The sequence below is a fragment of the Hylobates moloch genome, unplaced genomic scaffold (genome assembly GCF_009828535.3).
Source record: "Hylobates moloch isolate HMO894 unplaced genomic scaffold, HMol_V3 SCAFFOLD_20, whole genome shotgun sequence".
Classification (NCBI taxonomy): domain Eukaryota; kingdom Metazoa; phylum Chordata; class Mammalia; order Primates; family Hylobatidae; genus Hylobates; species Hylobates moloch.
Window position 1 is genome coordinate 4605906 of NW_026652295.1, and position 19850 is coordinate 4625755.

General features: G+C 44.0%; 1 protein-coding gene across 2 annotated transcripts; it reads right to left on the reverse strand.

Annotated features, from left to right (window-relative positions):
• Nucleotides 1-5585: 5585 nt before the first annotated feature.
• On the reverse strand, nucleotides 5586-14947 carry RPP40 (ribonuclease P/MRP subunit p40). 2 transcript variants are annotated; one of them, XM_058432120.1, is made up of 9 exons: nucleotides 14876-14947; nucleotides 14592-14705; nucleotides 12886-13030; nucleotides 11552-11620; nucleotides 10801-10896; nucleotides 9696-9821; nucleotides 7093-7291; nucleotides 6822-6956; nucleotides 5699-6145 (listed from the first exon to the last, which is right to left on the reverse strand). In XM_058432120.1, exons 3-9 carry the CDS (start codon nucleotides 12971-12973, stop codon nucleotides 5947-5949), a joined length of 912 nt encoding a protein of 303 aa, XP_058288103.1. In that variant the 5' UTR covers nucleotides 12974-13030; nucleotides 14592-14705; nucleotides 14876-14947; the 3' UTR covers nucleotides 5699-5946. The 2 variants fall into 2 exon arrangements, with proteins under 2 accessions (XP_031997386.1, XP_058288103.1); XM_032141495.2 differs by lacking the exons at nucleotides 14592-14705; nucleotides 14876-14947 and adding an exon at nucleotides 14379-14536 and having other exon boundaries at nucleotides 5586-6145.
• Between the last annotated feature and the right edge of the window lie 4903 nt (nucleotides 14948-19850).

A 19850-nucleotide genomic window follows, 5' to 3' on the forward strand; every position in this document is an offset into this window, starting at 1 on the left:
CATTAACAAATGTATCATACTAATGAAAGATGTTAATATTAGAAATTGTGTGTGTGTGTGTGTGTGTGTGTGTGTGTGTGTGTGTGTGTTGGGGGAAGTACATAGGAACTCTCTGTACTGCTTTTTTCCCATAAATCTAAAACTGTTCTTTTAAAAAGTCTTTTTTTTTTTTTGAGATAGGGTCTTGCTCTGTCATCCAGGCTGGAGTGCAGTGGTGTGATCTCAGCTCACTGCAGCCTCAATCTCCCAGGATCAGGTCGTCCTCCCACCTCAGCCTCCTGAGTAGCTGGGACTACAGGCAGGCACCACCATGTCCAGCTAATTTGTGTATTTTTTTGTAGAAATAGGGTCTTGCCATGTTGGCCAGGCTGATCTTGAACTCCTGAGCTCAAGCAGTCCACCTGCCTCAGCCTCCCAAAGTGCTAGGATTACAGGGGTGAGACACCATGCCTGGCCTCTAAAAAAGTCTTAATGAAGAAAGCTGGGGAAAAAAAACTTCTTGGCAGTAAGGATGGGTGTGGCTGAGTGGTTAGTGGAGAGGGGAGGCAGTAGATGCTCCTGGATGGATATCACTGTTCCCTCTGAATGTGACTGCTAGAGATGGGGGCTCAGCTCAGCTTGCCATAAACAAATACTGTAGACTGCATGCCTGAAACAACAGAAACCGATTTCTCACAGTTCTGGAGGCTGGGAAGTCCCTGGAGCTGGGTGCCAGCATGACTGGGGTCCTGGTGAGGGCTCCCTTCCTGACTTCTCCATGGCTATGTCCTTGCTGAACCCTCACACGCCCAAGAGAGCTGTGCTCTCATCCCCTTCCTGTGAGGACACTAATCCTAGTGTGGGGCCTCCACCCTGACGACCTCGTCCAAGCCCAACCGCCTCCCAAAGGCCCACCTGCTAAGACCATCACACTGGGGTTAGGGCCTCAGCATTATGAATTTTCAGGGGACAGAAACATTCAGTCCATAACAGATGGGCAAAGACAGCATCTTGTCCCAGAGAAGATATCCACTTGGCAGGTAGTGTGGTGCTAAACAAGTCATATACAGAGGAGCTTTGCTAAAAATAGATACAAAATTTTGCTGTCAACATTACTGAAGGAGGTTGCCCCAGCTAGAGCAGGGAGATGGCTAATGGCTGGGGTTGGGGGCGTAAAGGAGACATGGAAGGGGAGACCTGGGGGCTGATTCTGGGTTTTTGGAAGCCCACCACGAGTGCCCTCCACATCCTGCCCCACCACAGCCCTCTTCAACCAGTCTAGGCATTCCTCCCCACAGGCTGGCCCACAACTCCTTCCCAGTAGAGGCTGGGCGCCAGAACAGGCTGCTGCAGAGCCCAGCCCTGTGCCCCACCTCGCTGTCCTTGGGGCCAGCCCCTGGCTGCCTGCCTTTTTCAGAGAGAGACCAGCCTTAGCTTTGGTGCAAAAGTGGTTCATGCTGCGGCCTTATGTTCTGAGCACTACCTGCCTTCTTTCTCTTTTGCTTGTTGCTATGCTCCCAGTTGCTTCTCATCCTCAGGAAATCCAGGACTAACTCCATCTACTGAAGACATCCACCCACCCTCATTCCCATCCATCCCCTGTAGACTTCCTCCAGGCTCAGTGCACAGGGTTGGAATAACCCCTGTGATTTTGCATTGATTTTGACCCATTTTCATCAGTGTTCCTGTGCATGGCCATTTATTTATTTGAATATTGTAATAAATCCACAGGAATCATCCATTCTGCAAGGAAGTTTGAGTCAGCACAACAATTTACATATACCTATATAGGCCTCCCTCCTCCTATCCTCTTTTCTCTTTCCCAAAGTTGTGTTTACCTTTTGAAACAATTATAGATTCAGAGGAAGTGGCGGATATCATATGGAAAGGTCCTGTGTAACATTTTATACCTCCAGTGGTAACATCTCATATAACTGTAGCACATTGACAAAACTAGGAAATTGACATTGGTACAATCCACAGACCTGATTCAGATTTCCTTAGTTTTACTTGTAGTGTGTGTGTCGGGGGCAGTGGTGGGGTGTGTTCTATGCAGTTTTATTTCATGTGTAGGTCCATGTACTGACAACCACAGTCAAGATATACAAGAGTTCCATCACCGTGGTGATCCTTTTTATTGCCCTGTTACAGCCACACCGACCCCTCCCCACCCCCAACATCCCTAATCTCAGGCAACCACTAAAAATTTTTCTCAAGTTACTTCTCAAGAAACAAAATTGAGTTGTTTCTCAAGAAAAATTTTCTGCTGTTGTAAGATGCAATGTTCTATAAATATCAATCGGGTCAAGTACATTGATAGAATTGTTGAAGTCTACTTTATTCTTACTGATTTTCTGCCTACTTGTTCTGTCAGTTATTGAGGGTGGGGTATTAACGTCTGATAATAGTGGATTGCTCTATGTCTCCTTGAAGTTCTACTTGTTCTTGCTTTGTGTGTTTTGAAGCTTTGTTATGAGGTGTGTGTTATCAGTATGAAATAACTTTCTTTAATCCTGGGTGATACGGTTTGGGTGTGTCCCTGCCCAAATCTCATGTCAAATTGTAATCCCCAGTGTTTGACATGGGGCCTGGTGGGAGGTGATTGGATCATGGGGGTGGATTCCCCCATTTAGTGCTCTTCTAGTGATAGGATTCTCACAAAAGTGTGTGGTACCCCCCCCCCCACCCCTCCCTCCTGCTCTGGCCATGCTTCTCTTTCACCTTCCACCATAACTGAGTTTTCCTGAGGCCTCCCCAGAAGCTAAGCAGATGCCCACTGTGCTTTCTGCACAGCCTGCAGAAACGTGAGCCAATTAGGCTGGGTGCAGTGGCCCATGCCTGTAATCCCAGCACTTTGGGAGGCTGAGGTGGGCAGATCACGAGGTCAGGAGTTCTAGACCAGCCTGGCCAATACGGTGAAACCCCGTTTCTACTAAAAAAACAATAAACAAAAACAAAAAAAAACAAAACAAAAAACTAGCCAGGCGTGGTGGCGCATGCCTGTAATCCCAGCTACTCAAGAGGCTGAGGCAGGAGAATCACTTGAACCCAGGAGGCGGAGGTTGCAGTGAGCCGAGATTGCGCCACTGCAGTCTATCCTGGGCAACAGAGAGAGGCTGTCTCAAAAAAAAAAAAAAAAAGAAGAAGAAGAAATGTGAGCCAATTAAACCTCTTTTCTTTATAAGCTACCCAGTCTCAGATATTTCTTTATGGCAGTGTGAGAATTGACCAATATGCTGGGAATTACTCTTTGCTCTATTTTGATTAATATAGCCACTTCAATTTTCATGTAACTAGTGTTAGCATATCTTTTTTCCATCCTTTAAGTATTTGTATTTCTATTTAAAGTACATTTCTTGTAGGCAGAATATAATTGGGTCATGTTTTCTTCAATTCAGTCTGAAAATCTATGCCTTTTTTTTTTAATTTTTATTTATTTATTTATTTATTTTTTGAAACGGTATCTTTCTCTGTCCCCCAGGCTGGAGTGCAGTGGCGCGATCTCCGCTCACTGCAAGCTCTGCCTCCCGGGTTCACGCCATTCTCCTGCCTCAGCCTCCCAAGTAGCTGGGACTACAGGCGCCCGCCAACATGCCCAGCTAATTTTTTGTATTTTTAGTAGAGACGGGGTTTCACTGTGTTTGGGGGTGTTTACACTATTCACACTTAATGTGATTATTGATATGGTTAGGTTGAGTCATCTTGCTATTTGTCTTCTATTCATCCTATCTGTTCTTTATTCCCTTTTACCTCTTTTTCTTCTTTTTGATGAATCAAGTCCATTTTATCTTTTGATAGTTTAATAGGTATGATTTTTTGGTATGTCATTTTAGCAGCTGCTTTAGGGTTTACAGCACACATCTGTAACTTATCACACTCTATCTTCAAATGGTAGCATGTCACCTTGTGTATAAGAACTTTACAAAAGCATGATTCTCCTCTCCTAATCTTCAAGCTATTGTGGTCATCCGTTTTACTTTTACATACATTATAAATCCCACACTATGACTTTTATTTAAACAACTGTCTTTTAAAGGTTTGAATAATAAATCCTACATTTACCCATATTGTTACTATCTCCAGTGCTTATTTCCTTCAGAAGGCAGGCATTTTCCTTCTGCCCAAAGGACATCCTTTAACTTTTCTTGCAGTGCAGACCTGTGGGTGACAGTCTTTCAGCTTTTGCAAATTTGAAAACATCTTAATTTCTTCATATCCATTATTCTATTTTCAGTGGCATCTAGTCTGCTGTTCAACCAGTGGAACTTGCAATTTCAACTATCTTTTTCATTCCTAGATTTGTTTGGCACTTCTTACAATCTGCTTCGTTGTTCTTATACTCATGCCATTTAACCCTCCTTATTTCTGTAAGTATAAAGCAGCGTACTTTATGGATGTGCTTGCTAACTTTAACATCTTAAGTCTTTCTAAGACTTAATGGCCTGCTTCTGCCCCTTGTTTCTGCTGGTTCTTGTCTATTTTACATTTGTGATTTTTTTCTATGAACTTACATTCCTTGAAACTCTCTGAGTTCCTCCAAAGACAGTGTTTTGCTTCTGCCAGTTACCTGTAAGGCACCAAAACCCTGTTATCACTTGAAATTTCCAGCTTGAGATTTTTTGACTACCGAGGTTGTGCAAACAAACCACCTAAAAACTGCCTGTGGTTATATACAGGCTCTCAAGTGACGTTTTCCCCCAGGACAGAAATCTTCCTTGCTGTTCACAGGGGTTGGGGGGATGGGTGAAGCAGATGGATTTATTCCTGGTTTACCCCCTACATCGATCCTTTTGGGGCCTCACTTTATGAGGTCTCCTGTTAGTTTTCCTTCCTTGGGCAGGCCCCGAGCTTTGTGTGCTGTTCTGCAGCCCCTTCCCACCCCAGGCTATAAGAAAAATTCAATTTGACATTTGGCAGACGCACTAAGGTGGAAAAGTGGCATCAGCACTCCACTTACTTCTTTGGGTTTCTGCTTCCATTTACAAAAAAAAAAAAAAATTCTTTTTCCCTTTAAGAACTCTTATTTTGCAGCTCTTGTTTTTCACATTAAAAAACCGCATGTTCTCACTCATAGGTAGGAACTGAACAATGAGAACACATGGACATAGGAAGGGGAATATCACACACTGGGGGCTGTTGTGGGGTGGGGGGACGGGGGAGGGATAGCATTAGGAGATATACCTAATGTTAAATAAGAGTTAACGGGTGCAGCACACCTACATGGCACATGTATACATATGTAACTAAGCTTCACATTGTGCACATGTATCCTAAAACTTAAAGTATAAAAAAAAAATGGTTCTTCATATGTATTCTAAAGTTTTAGTTGTTTTCAACTGGTCCTTATCAGCCTTACTGCTGGAAATAAAATTCTTTCAACCTGTTCTGTAACAATTTACAGTATCCATTGATCCCTCCCTGATCCAGAGGCATTAGCGTGAGAACACACTTAGGAACTAGGCTGGCCTGAGATCAAGTCTCAGGCCCACTACCACTGTAACTTTGGTAGCATATTTACACACCGTGCCTCAGTTTCCTCAAAGGGTTGGTATGAGATTCTAACATGGTAATACATAAACAGCACTTACAACACGGACTGGCCCTGGTAACGATGAGATTTCTGTTTATTATCTGAAAAAGTTGTAATGAACAAAATATATCTCAACCAATGGGGTGAGATGGGGACAAATACCCCCAGTCCTTAGACATCCTGGCTCAGTGTACCACGTTGTAACCCACAACCCTGTGCTTATGTTGACAGACAGAAATCAACTATGAGCTATTCATTGGACAGCAGGCCCTGCTGCCATCACAGACGGGTCCCAGGTGCAGGGCAGGATGCTGGCAAATGCTGATCGGAGAAATGTCACCATCACACAAGCCTGAGTGGACACACAGACCTTTTACCATTAAGAAATCTGAAAGCAGGCATAAATGTAAGCAAACACGATTTTTAATTTTTTCTTTTTATGGTGGACAGTAATCGTTTGCCCCAACAGCCATCTGAAGCCAATAGTCCTGATTATTAAAAATCACAAAATTATATAAATGTTCTCCTCCTTTTCGAAAACCATGTTCATTTTTTTCCCAAGAAACAGGGCTGTCTGCAAAGCCTTGAACGGACAATGTAACCCACGGAGCTAACTTCGGTTCATCAAAGTAGTGACTGAAAAAAAGGTAATTGTTTGTTAAACAGAGTTTTAAAAGAGAGGAATGTCTGCATTTTTAAAAAATTTATTCAGGATAAGTAGCGTTTCTGATATTCTAATAAAGCTTAGATCTTAGCTTTAATTTATGAAAATCAAGACGTGTGTGGTAAGTTCCTGATGTCACACTGTGAATTCCATAAGGATTAACTAATATACAACACACAAAACAAACCTCAGCTGTTCCCACCCTCATTCTGGGAGGTCTTTAAGACAAAAAGAACCCAAAACAAAAAACCCCACAGGTGTTTAAGGACAGTGTCCCTCCTATTAAGAGCACTGTTCTCAGAGTCTCAGTTAATTGAAACGTTGCAGGATAATTCACCAGATTTTTAATACCCAGCCTTCCTATCGAAGAAAATCAAAGTACCAAACCGATAAATGTGAAAAAGGATGTTGGGTTTAAAAAGGAAAATCTTCAAGACGTAAATCTGACATTTTAAAAGGGAAGATTGAGAAGATATGCTTACTAAATAGGATTATACTCAATGTACGGTCTTTGCAATAGGGGATTTGAGTTTCCTTTCAATGTACATTTTATTTATATACTGCCTCCCAAAATGGAAAAATCTACACTGTTCTACATACTGTTCTATAGAGCACTGATGAGCGATATAAAAGGTAAGGAGTTCTCACCAGAGATGTTCCAATAGGAGACAGATCTTCTCTGGAAGTATGAAGCCAGTGATTGTACACAAATAAGCTTTTGCCACCAGTGTGCTTGGCTCAGGACAGCAATAGGTTGATATGAAATTATTAGGATCATTATTTCTGTCACAAAAAAAAAAAAAAAAGGAGAGATAATACACTTATATCCATCACATGATCACTTCCAAAGTATTAAACTCCTATTAAAAACAAGCAGCAGGCCAGAGCCCTAGAAGACACAGCAAGTTCAGATACCCACAGGTCGACATTACTGAAGACGGCGCCCAGCCAGTCGAACAGCTCCAGAGCCCGGCAGGACACCTCTGGCGTTCCCTCCAGCTCTCTGCTCTGCAGCACTGGGCACTGGAGATCTCTCAACGTGCTCAGTGCTACTTTTGGCTGATGCTCCTGAATTTGGTACTTGGAAAAATATGACATCATCGTTGATTCTTCTGAACCTTAAAAACACACCACACAAGGCCACTTGAATCCATTTGACCATCGTAAGCAAGTTTAGTGAATCCCTGAACCCGCCCATTCCCATTTGAGTGGTAAGATTGAGTAAGATGGAAGCTGTGCAGAGCTGCATTCAAATTAAAATCATTTAAAGCTGCTTTCAGCTCCTTTTGCTCAAGTTCTGTAAACGTTCATCTTTTTTCACACTTTTCCTGGAAAAGCACTATAGTTTCTGATCAGACCCAAACTAGTTTCACCATTTGTGCTAATAAAAAAACTTCAACTTCACACTTAAAACCAAAAGCATTCCTGATGTATGAATAATATTAGTGAACTCCGGAGAGATAGAGCTTATCTGCACAACCTCTATTAAAGAAAAAGAAGAGAAACTGAATGGTGATTGAACCTCATCCCAGCTTGACTCTGAAAAACCAATAAAATCCAGTGTATCTTTTCAGGGATGTTTGTGTAGCCAATGGCCTTGGAAGACAGAAATAGTACTCCCTCCACAGCAAAGGGCAGGCTTGCTTAGTGCCCAGTATAATAGAAATAATGTCACCCTCCCTCTCTCCAGGCAGAGATCAGCAGGCTTACTGCCCTGACAAAGGACTGGAGTTCTTAAACTCCAGGTTCCTCTCCTGTAACGCAATCAACTGCATGTGCCAGCATCGCTTGGTGTCACTCTGGCAAATGGGACTTGGTGAACTGGTGCAAATGGTGATATTTGGTGTGATGGTTAATTTTAGGTGTCAACCTGACTGTATGAAGGGTCATCTGGATGGCTGGTAAAGCATTATTTCTAGGTGTGTCTGTCAGGGTGTTTCTGGAGGAGACTGGCAGGTGAGTGGGTAGACTGAGTGGGAAGATCTGCCCTCACTGTGGGCAGCACCATCTACCCGGCTGGGGCCCCAGGTAGAACAAAAAGGCAGAGGAAAAGTGAATTCGCTGTCCCTTGGAGCTGGGACTCCCTTCTTCCCCTGCCCTTGGACAGCAGAACTCCAGGTTCTACAGCCTTTGGACTCTGGGGCTTGCACCAGCAGATCCACAGGTTGTCAGGCTTTGGCCTTGGACTGAGACTTATACCATCTTCTTTCCTGATTCTCAGGCCTTGATATTTGGACTGAGCCATGCTACCAGCATCCCTGGGTCTCCCACTTGCAGACAGCCTGTCATGGGACTCTTCAGCCTCCGTAAGTGCATGATCAATTTCCATAATAAATCTCCTCTCATCCATCCATGCATCCATGCATGCATCCATGCATGCATCCATCCATCCATCCATCCATCCATCCATCCATCCATCCATCCATATCCATCCATCCATCCATCCATCCATCCATCCATCCATCCATCCATCTTACTGGTCCTTTCTCCCTGGAGAACCCTGACTAATATATTCTGGCTACTACCATTCCTCTGAGGAATTCAGTCCTATGTCTCTGACCCAGGGCTTATGTGTCTTCTGCCAGCATCCCTGAGACTGTGGCAGGCTACCTTGTTAGCCTGCAAGTATGAGGAAATCTCAGACCTTTCACAGTCCTGACAAATCCTTAAAATAGTTAGGAGCTTTAGGAACAGGGAGCTCTCCAGAATCCAATGTCTGGATGATCTGCATAGAAGACTTCACGCAACTGAAACTTCAGTAAGCCTTTCTGCCCTCTTTTCTATCTACCATATATGGAAGGGGAGGCACCAAAGGCCAGACCTAGGACTCATGGGAGCAACTTGGAGCACCCAGTGACCAGACATTTCCCACAAGGAGCAGACAGATGGGGCTATTTCTAAAACAGACCACCATGCTTCCTATCCTCCAAAAGAGAGTACTACCCCGTAATTCCTGATGACTTGATCCATTATTATCTGGGCCAAAGATACACTTCTAAAAGGAGAAACATACATGGCTGTTTTAGGCAGATTATGCTGTGTGGTGAACAGCAAACTTTGAACTAAATTTAGTGTCCTAATCAATTAAAAGTTATAACAAATTAATCTGACATTTAATGGTAGGCCTGAGTCAGTACCCTGTGATAATAAATAAGCAGATTGTGTATATAACTATAATTGGTGCTACTTAAAAATATTATAGTCAAGGCTGTTCAAGGTAAGCTGGAGAGAGGAAAGGGGAGAAATAGATAAAATTTAGCTGCTCTGAAGCCACTCTCAAGATCTCTGGATCTACATATAACCCAATGAGACTCAGGCAGAAAGGCCTGCATGCCTAGATGATCCTGAACTATGGTTTTCAGAGATGTCAGAAGGGCTAGTTTCCTTAATAATATTTTTATATATATGTATACAATATTCCTTGACTATAAGAGTGGATCACCATTCAATCCTCCATTACTCCTCTTTAATTAACAATTACTTTCAAAATCACTGTATCATTACATAATTTATTCTTCATACCTGTATTATGCCAAGCCAAAAGAAAATCAAATTTCAATGGCTTCTTTTCTTTGAAGGCCCAAGATATTCTTTCATACTTCTTAGAATCCAAGTTTAAGGATAATTCCATCAAATCAATGGAAACAACTTTAAAAATGAAAAAAAGAATATATATTTCATTCATATATGTACAGCTGCTACTAAGGAAAACATTTTTAAAAACTAGAATTTTGGGAAATTTTATGGATAGTAAAATTATTTTATTCTTCTTCCACTCCCTTTCGTTTGCCAAATAAATAAGATCCCTTTGGTGGGCACTTCTTAACCTTGAGAGCTAATAAAAACAGACATTTTCAATTTACATGTTTCCTAGGTCAAAGACCAAGGGCAGAGGAACTTGAGAGGTCAGGTTTAATCTACTTATGGATGTGGCAGCCTTAGCTATTAATGTTCCAGCCAGACACTGTCAGCAAGACATCTCTTCACTCATGGCTGAATTTCTACTAGTAATCAGAAAGACTTGGGGAAATCAAAGGAAATTCTTTATTAAGAGTAAGTTGTAGACTCCTATCTTGGGTTCAGTACTTTGAATTTTTTTTTTTTTTTTTTTTTTTGAGATGGACTCTCACTCTGTTGCCAGGCTGAAGTGCAGTGGCGCGATCTTGGCTCACTGCAACCTCCGCCTCCTGGGTTCAAGCGATTCTCCTGCCTCAGCCTTCCGAATAGTTAGGATTACCGGCACGTGCCACCACACCCACCTAATTTTTGTATTTTTTAGCAGAGACGGGGTTTCGCCATGTTGGTCAAGATGGTCTCAATCTCTGGCCCTCATGATCCGCCAGCCTCAGCCTCCCAAATTACTTTGAATTTTTAACCCAAAACGTATATATTTAATTGACCAGTCCGAGTCTACAATCTTTATCAAATGCATCTACAGCTGAAAAGAAATGAACTTAAAAGCATCATCCTATCCTCTATGAAGCTCGAGTCAGAAGTTTGATAAATTTGTTTAAAAAGCACATTTTTCTGAACACAGAGATTAGAGGCAATTCAAACATTTAAATTTAAATTGCCACAAGAAGATTACAGACTTCTTAGAAACAGATGGAGCACACATGATACTTACTAAATTTCATAATTTTTCTGCCAGAAAACTGAGATGGACGACCCTGAAGTCCAGTTTCTTCATAAGTGTCTTTATCCAGTGACAAAATTAATTTTCCTGTAAGTCAAATAATAACTCCCATAAGAGATACCAAAAATAGAACTTATGTTTGACTAAAAGAAAGCAAGGCAAATTGAGCAGTTAGATATCGATGTAACAAACTGCACACAAGGATCTTATTTATATCATAAGAATATTATTTATATGTATACATGTCTTGTAACAGATATTTATACATTATACATCCAAGGATATTATTCATAATGGTGAAATTAGAAATAATCTGAATTTCTACTAAAGACGAAATAAACAAGTCATGGTATACTCATTCTTTTGAATATCCTTTTTTTTTTTTTTAGACAGAGTCTCACTCTGTCACCCAGGCTGGAGTGCAGTGGCACGATCTTGGCTCACTGCACCCTCCACCTCCCGGGTTCAAGTGATTCTCCTGCCTCAGTGTCCCAAGGAGCTGGGACTACAGGCGTGCGCCACCACACTGGCTAATTGTTGTATTTTTAGTAGAGGCAGGGTTTCACCATGTTGGCCAGGCTGGTCTCGAACTCCTGACCTCAGGTGATCCACCCACTTTGGCCTCCCAAAGTGCAGGGATTACAGGCATGAGCCACCATGCCCAGCCGACTTTTTTTTTTTTTTTTTTTTTTTACAGTATGCATTTTAACAATTAAAGAAAGATGACAAAATAAAGTGTTACCATTTGGTAGCAGGGCAGCAGTATTATCTTCATCAATATTTGTATTGTATGTCAGTGCATAGCACGAACCTGTAAGAGAAAGTCGAGAGAAAACATTTAAAAGAAGAAATCACACCTGCAAGATGTTAGTGGATTATTTTCACAAGATAACCAGTCTTCCAGGTAATTAAAGGTCAGTTTCTACCACTGCTCCAGCTCACTCAATAAACGAAACATCTGCTAAAGGTAAGCTGGAGCATGCCGAAGACCAACCAGGCTGCAGCTAGTTCACTCCCTGACCAAGGGCCCATTTGTGCAAGTTTACTATCATCAAGCAAAACATTGACTCAGGATGGAACGTGACCTTTGGGGTCACGCAGAGAGGGGTACAAAGTAGAATTCTAGATAAACATACACATCTCAGAGGCGGAGTTCCAAGTTAAGACTCAAAAGCTACTCAACGTCTCCAAGCCTCAGTTTCCTCACCTGTTAAATGAGGATCATAGGCCTGCTTCATAAAAATCTGGTAAGATATTTAACAGTGCCTGCTACAGCCAGTGTCCATGTAATTGACAGAGTGGTGCCAGACCTCAAAATAGATGAAAGGAATAACGGTGATGAGACCAGACAAGATGCCCAGCTCATAAGTAGCCCCAGCAGTGTCAGAATGAGAGGAGCTACTGGAAACTAGAATTCGTCATATCTTCACTGGAGAGGACACATGTGGGGGCTACCACAAGATAAGCATGTGGCCACTGTACAGGTGACTTATGTAGTGTGGGTGGAATCCCTAAAGGCCCTCTGAAATAGTTTCAAACAAATGGCTCCCAGGAATCAACTGAAACAAACCAGTCCAACCCAGCAGATATGGGTGGATATGGGGTTAGCAGACGGGGGTTACGGCTACAAAATCTAAGTAGAAGACACTGGACCCCAATGTGCACTTTGCTCTGTGAACAGCAGCCATGGCTGTATCTGGAGACCAACCCTCTGAGACAGCTGCTGTGGGACTGCTGACAGCATAGTGTCTTTGCAGCCACATCTTCAACAGCAGTGCATCTGAACACAGATTGCAAGTCTCTCCTCTCCATTAATCCTCATTTTAAGGGGACAGATACTGTCATGTTACGACATCCTCATCCAACACTTGTGGGCAATTGCAATCAGAAACCACCACCTAAAGAGGGCACAAGAAAGAACAGGATGAGAGTGCGGGGGAGCACGTGTGTGCACCTGACCACACAGACTATACCACAAGCCCTGTTTGAAGCAAAAGAACAGCCCTAGCATTGTGATGTGGTCTCCCTACACTTCCTCATCTAGCCTTGTTCACAGCCGTTTCAGGTTTTTCTTACCTTTCTTTATAAAGGTACTGATGAATTCGGGTGTAATTAATTCATGAAGAGGTAAATTCTTCACAAAGTAATAGGGTCCAGTGTGCATGACCAGGTTTTTCAGTTCTTCCGATAGTATTCCACATTCAGGAATGAGAAATGAAACCTATTGGAATGTGTAATACAAACAAAGTCTTACTTCCATGAAGATGAACACCCAGGTTTTTAGGAATGAAATAAGATCATGAAAGTTAGTATGTCTCCATGAGTTTCACTGGAACATAAAAACACGGGCAACAAAACTCTTATGTTAACTTACCTATCTCAGGCAAAGAGAAATCTGACTACTCAAGTTTTTCATTTCTGCATTCAAAGGTACAGTACAGGAAAGGAATTGAACAGAATACTTTTAATGGAAAACTCGTGCTTGCATTTAATCTTTTGCAAATTAGCAATGCTGTATATTTTATGTCCTGTTCCTTTCACTATTTTATTTTCAAGGAAATATAGTATAATTGAATATCCCTTGATTTGTTTACCCTGGTGTTATCCTGGAATAAAACGAACTATCTGTCGGGGCATAAGGAATTAATTTGTGGACATCTAATTACTAAGAATCTATGTGCAGGCAATGGTGCTCCTGTATGTTCCCATTTTCGAGACAGAAAAATGCAACAGGCGAGTTAAGGTATATACATCCCTGACTGCTGTGATGAGCTTTACATTCAAAATAGGTGTTAAAAACAGGGCAGGCTTCAAATGTTGCCACATTGTAAAAGTCATCACTGTCCCAAGGCTCAAACACCAGCCTGTTCCGACTGATCAGGTCACCACTTAACATCTCTGAAACACTGCTCAGTCAAACCTGAGTTATTAAGCTAATCCATTTAAAGTGTAAAATCTTTAATCCCCCATGATAAGGTTGGTTTCTTGAAGTTTCTCAGATATCAAATTAGTTCCCACAACCAATTTAGAAAATCAGTCGCTTCCTGGGCCGAGCCTAGGCAGGATGCTCTGGAGAGATCCACAGGTATGCAGGTGGGAGAGGGATTCAAGCTGGGGAGGGAGGCGGCGGTGGTGGGGAGGAGGCGCGAGACCCGCCCTGATTTAGGGAAAAAGCGAGGTGCACGTGGCTGCCCCGCAGTTGCACATCGCAGCCGTCACACCGTCCTAACTCCCTGGTCCCGGCCCTGAACCACGAATCCCTCCCTGGACTCACTCCCAGTGCGGCGGGTTGACACGAGTGAGCAGCCAGAACGCCCCTGACAACAGCCCCCTCCAGACTGGGTGCAGCCCCCACGCCCGGCGCATCCTGGGAGTTGTAGTCTTGCAGCCCTGCAAGCCACTGGCCTAGAGCAGTTGAGAGACTACAACTCCCAGCAAGCCGGGCGAGGGCCCCCGCCCCTCCGCGCACCGCCGGCGGCCCCGCCCCGCGAAGCCTATATCGCTTCCCAAACCTCTCTCGCATGCGGGGACTGACCACGGCCCGAAAAGCCGAGGACAACCGGACTCACCCTGTAGTTATAGTAGTGCGTCTGCACAAGATGCCGGTGGCGCGACTTGTGGTTGCCGAAGTTGGATTTTTCGCAAACCAGCAAGTGCCGCGGCGCCTCCCGAAGCCGGCGCAGAGTGGCCATGCTCTCCTGGGTTCCTGGTCCTTCCGGCCTCTGCTGGCGGGGACGCCCCGCCCCTTCCTCCCGCCCCGCCCCTTCCTTCCGGCCGCATACCTGCTGCTGTGCGCCCCTGGCGGCGGTGGAGTGGGGATGGCGGCGCCGGGTTTCTGAACAGCTGTTAACACTTCTTAGGAGCCCACGCAGCCGCTCTTTGGTGGATGTCTGAAGCTGTAAATTCACTGCCTCAAGTGGAAATATCCAGTGGCTGGGAACCTGGCTCTTGCCTTTTCAACGCCACTTTTCCTCCGTCCCCGCCATCCCTTGGAATTGCCCTAAACCCTCTCTATGGGCCCCGCCTCGGAGCGCCCCTTGGACCCCGGCCTGGCGCCGGCGCATACCTCGGTCAGGCCCTTCAGAGGGACCGCTTCCTGCCACCGTTATAAAAGGAAAACATCACATGGAAAGGCCCAGTTCCTTTAGTATAGGGTCAAGAAATGTAGCCGCACAGTTAAGAAACCCCCTAAGCTGCTTTGGGGGCCACACCCAGCTGCTTTTCTGACTTCTCACACTGTTTGGTTCACAGGACTCTTACCCATTGGGGACCTCTTGGCCATTATTAACACAGGCCAACAGGACTAAAAGTTTGCATCGGTCCTTCCCAAAACTTTAGGGAAGTTTAGGCGGGAAGGTAAAGCACAATTTTTGCCTTACAATAGGACTCCTTTGAAACTACTATTGGTTTCCCTTTTAAATAGCCCTTCAGAACCGCTTTTAATAATGTATTGTTTCTGGGGGTTAATAGTGATAATTCTCCTAAGTCATTTTTCCATTTCGTTTTTCTGTCACGGGCTTGGAGCGGTTAAGAGACTACGGCTCCCAGCATGCGGTACGTTACTGATTCAGGGCAAAATCAAGTATGTTACTACATGCTTCTCAAACTAGAGAGGCACAGCCCCAATTCTGCTCTGGCAGGATACAAAAACAGCAGAATGTTGGTGATACATCTTCCTGGAGCATCCTGTGGAAGAAATGGAATTAAGTAGTTTACAAGGTAAATAAGAATTTAAAACTAAGCCGGTCACAGTGGGTCATGCCTGTAATCCCAGCACTTTGGGAGGCTGAGGTGGGAGGATCACTTGAGCTTAGGAGTTCAAGACCAGCCTGGGCAATATAGTGAGACCCCATCTCCAAAAAAATAAAAATAAAAAAACTAAGACAAGGCTGGAAAGTCAGCTGCCATTAAAAACATCGGTAATCTGGCTGAGTGCTGTGGCTCACGCCTGTAGTCCCAGCAATTTGGGAGGCCGAGGCGAGCAGAACGCCTGAGGTCAGGAGTTCAAGACCACCCTGGCCAACATGGTGAAATGCTGTTTCTACTAAAAATACAAAAATTAGCCAGGTGTGGTGGCGCATGCCTGTAATCCCAGCTACTCAAGAGGCTGAGGCAGAAGAATCACTCGAACCTGGGAGGCAGAGGTTGCAGTGAGCCGAGATCTCGCAACTGCACTTAAAGGCTGGGCGACAGAGCGAGACTCCGTCTCAAAAAAAAAAAGTCAAAATGTAATCTGTGACTGAAATTTCACATTTTCTTTCCAAGGAAACCTAATGAGAACCTGTTTCCCATTATTTTAAACAGCAGAATTATAAGGCATGGCAAGTCAATTTAAAAAAACCCTACTAATTTCCTAGATCACAATATGGCAGCTAGATGTTTTATAAATAACAGCTACAAATAACATGTTAAGATGTAAAAGGCTTAAAGCATTGCTTCTTGGTCACCTCACATTTAATGTGGTTGTCACCAGACAGTTGCTTTGTGTGTGGCAGCAGTGGCCCAAGACTGAAACATCATGGATGTACCTCTCCTTTGTCAACATTCCAAAACTCCACAAAGTGACTGGTGTGATCCTGATGGTCTACCAATTGTATTTGGAAGCACCATGAAGCTTTTCCAGCAAATCATTTAGTTTAAAATGTTGCATATTTTGAAGATGCAAAATAAATTTTATCTATGTAAATATCAGCTGAAAAATGTATTGAGAGATATAAACTGCCCTCTTCTCAAGAGTGACCCCACAGAGTCTTGCAGCTTTAAGTCCTCCTCTCTGGCTGCTGATAACCCCTAGGCGTGGAGCCTCTTCCCTGAGCGGAGTATCCAGATGACTCTAGTACAAGGACTCACCCCTGACTTCTTCCCTTCTCACCCACCATGCAATCCCACAGTAAGTCTTGTGGCCCTGCCTGCAGCTCGCATCCTGATTTCAGCCTTTTCTTGCTCTCTGCGTTTCTACAGCCAGTTTCAGCCACCTTCGTCACTCACTGGTCTGCTGCCCAAGACTGCCTCCAAACCTTCTCCCTGCTGCCTCTCTTGCCCTCCCACAGTCCATTCTCCACTCAGCATCCAGAGTGATCTCTTAAAAACATGGAAAACATGATAAACCCCCACAGCCCCATTTAGACCCTGCCACTGGCTTCTCACTGTGATGGAATAAAAGCTTACACACTGGCCTGAGCCTGCCTCTTCAGCCTCATCTCCTTCCCTTGCTTATTCATACTCTGTCATATTTTCTGGTCTCTAGAGCTGAAAGCAGTCTTAACCGACAAACATATTAGATCATAGAATCTAGAGCACAGGGTATGGAAGGAAAAGTGCAAGATGGAAAGGCCAGAAATGGTTTAAAAAAAAAAAAGCACATGAAACTGAAAACATATCTATATGTATACCCAAAATAGTAACATAATTTTGAAAAATCTGAGCTAATAGACCTGCAAAGAAATAGAAATATCTTTGATCATATTCTGAAAACAAAAAAATACACTTAGTAAATATAAAAGGACAAAAATTTTACACATCCCATTTCTGGGCCATAATGCAATAAAGTTAGAAAGAACAGAAACAGAATTGGCCGGGCGCTGTGGCTCATGCCTATAATCCCAGCACTTTGGGAAGCCAAGGCGGGTGGATCACTAGGTCGAGATATCGAGACCATCTTGGCCAACATGGTGAAACCCCATCTCTACTAAAAATACAAAAATTAGCTGAGTGTGGTGGCATGTGCCTGTAGTCCCAGCTACTTGGGAGGCTGAGGCAGGAGAATCACTTGAACCTGGGAGGTGGAGGTTACAGTGAGCCAAGATCTTACCACTGCACTCCAGCCTGGCAACAGAGCGAGACTCCATCTCAAAAAAAAGAAACAATTTAAAGGTGCTCAACTCTTTGACAATGTTAAAATACTCTTTTAAATAAATTAATGCCTGGTTCAGGGTGCAAATCCAAAACACAATGACAGTGCCTATAAACTTATGTGCTTGTGAATATATCATAACCATATACAGGCAGTATTGGTGAAAGGAGAGAGCTGTCTGACTCAGAAGCACAGGGAGTGATCAGGTTATGTTCATTAGGATACTAGCACTGCCCTGGAGTTGTTTAACATCATCTCTTTATGGTTAAGAGCAGCACTGCAGGGAACTGTATCTATTGCAGACAGCTGTACTAAATCAGAGGATGCCCGCCTGCTGAACCTGAACTTGACCTCACAGTTCCTGTCAGCACAGAGTTCCAGGCAGCTGCTAGAAATCAATTGGTGTTGGCCTATAGATTGAAACTGCCCTCAGACGGCAGAGTGGAAACTGGCACCAGTGGCTGCAATGGAGAAAATTAATGGCCTGTGGGCCGCACACGGTGGCTCATGCCTGTAATCCCAGCACTTTGGGAGGCCAAAGTGGGTGGATCACTTGAGGTCAGGAGTTCAAGACCAGTCTGGCCAACATGGTGAATCCCTGTCTCTACGAAAAATACAAAAGTTAACCGGGTATGGTGGTACACTCCTGTAATCCCAGCTACTCAGGAGGCTGAGGCAGGAGAATCACTTGAACCCGGGAGGCGGCAGTTGCAGTGAGCTGAGATGGTGCCACAGCACTCCAGCCTGGGCAACAGAGTGAGGCTCCATCTCAAAATAATAATAATAATAATGGCCCCTGCTATGGTCTGAATGTTTGTGTTCCCCCAAAGCTCATGTGTTGAAATGCAATCACCAATGTGATGGTATTAGGAGGTAGGGCATTTGGGAGGTTAGAAATGGGATTCATGCGCTTATAAAGGAAGCCTCAGAGAGCTGCCTTGCCCCTCCTTCTACATGAGGACAGATGGACAAGATGCCATCTAATGAGCAGAAAGCGGCCCCTCCCCAGACACTGAATCTGCCAGTGCCTTGATCTTGGACTTCCCAGCCTCCACAACTGTGAGAAAGAAATGTCTGTTGTTTATAAGTTACCCATTTTATGATGTTCTCTTATAGCAGCACAAATGGACTAAGACAGTCCCCAAGAAGAATGTATGGACCCGCCTAAGAACCAGACAGCCTCATTTTCTCCTGGGCTGCTCTCTCTGTGACTGGTGTGGAGATCAGTGAAGGACACAAACATTAACCATGGCAGCTCCATGGGCCGTATCACTGTATGGAAGTGTACAAATGAAGTCATGCTTTAAAAGCAGAACATGGCCAGGCATGGTGGCTCATGCCTGTAATCCTAACACTTTGGGAGGCTGAGGTGGGAGGATTGCTTGAGCCCAGGAGTTTGAGACCAGCCTGGGCAACTTGGTGAGACCTTGTCTCTATAAAAATAAAAATAAATTAGCTGGGCCTGATGGCACATACCTGTTGTCTGTCCCAGCTACTCAGGAGACTGAGGTGGCAGGATCACTTGAGTCTGGAACTTTGAGGCTGCAGTGAGCTATGATCACGCCGCTGCACTCCAGCCTGGGTGGCAGAACAAGACCCTGTTTCAAAAAAAAAAAAAAAGCGGCCGGGCGCGGTGGCTCACGCTTGTAATCCCAGCACTTTGGGAGGCCGAGGCAGGCGGATCACGAGGTCAGGAGATCGAGACCACGGTGAAACCCCGTCTCTACTAAAAATACAAAAATTAGCCGGGCGTGGTGGCGGGCGCCTGTAGTCCCAGCTACTTGGAGAGGCTGAGGCAGGAGAATGGCGTGAACCCGGGAGGCGGAGCTTGCAGTGAGCCGAGATCGCGCCACTGCACTCCAGCCCGGGTGACAGAGCAAGACTCCGTCTCAAAAAAAAAAAAAAAAAAGCAGAACACAATACAGTTTGTGGTCTGATTAAAGCTTTGTCACACATGCTCATAAAGAAATTTGGAAGAGAATTTGGAAATGGCTGAAATTTTTTCTTAAAGATCATTCTTTTAATTTGTTTAATTTAAAAACATACCTTGGTATATGAATTGGTACATGGAAATGAATTGGTACATGAAAAACTCAAATCTTAGCTATACAGAAACTTTCAATATCTAGAATGAGGCATTTCCCAAAGGCCTGTGTAACTTGGATTTTACTGCATTTTGAAAACTGTT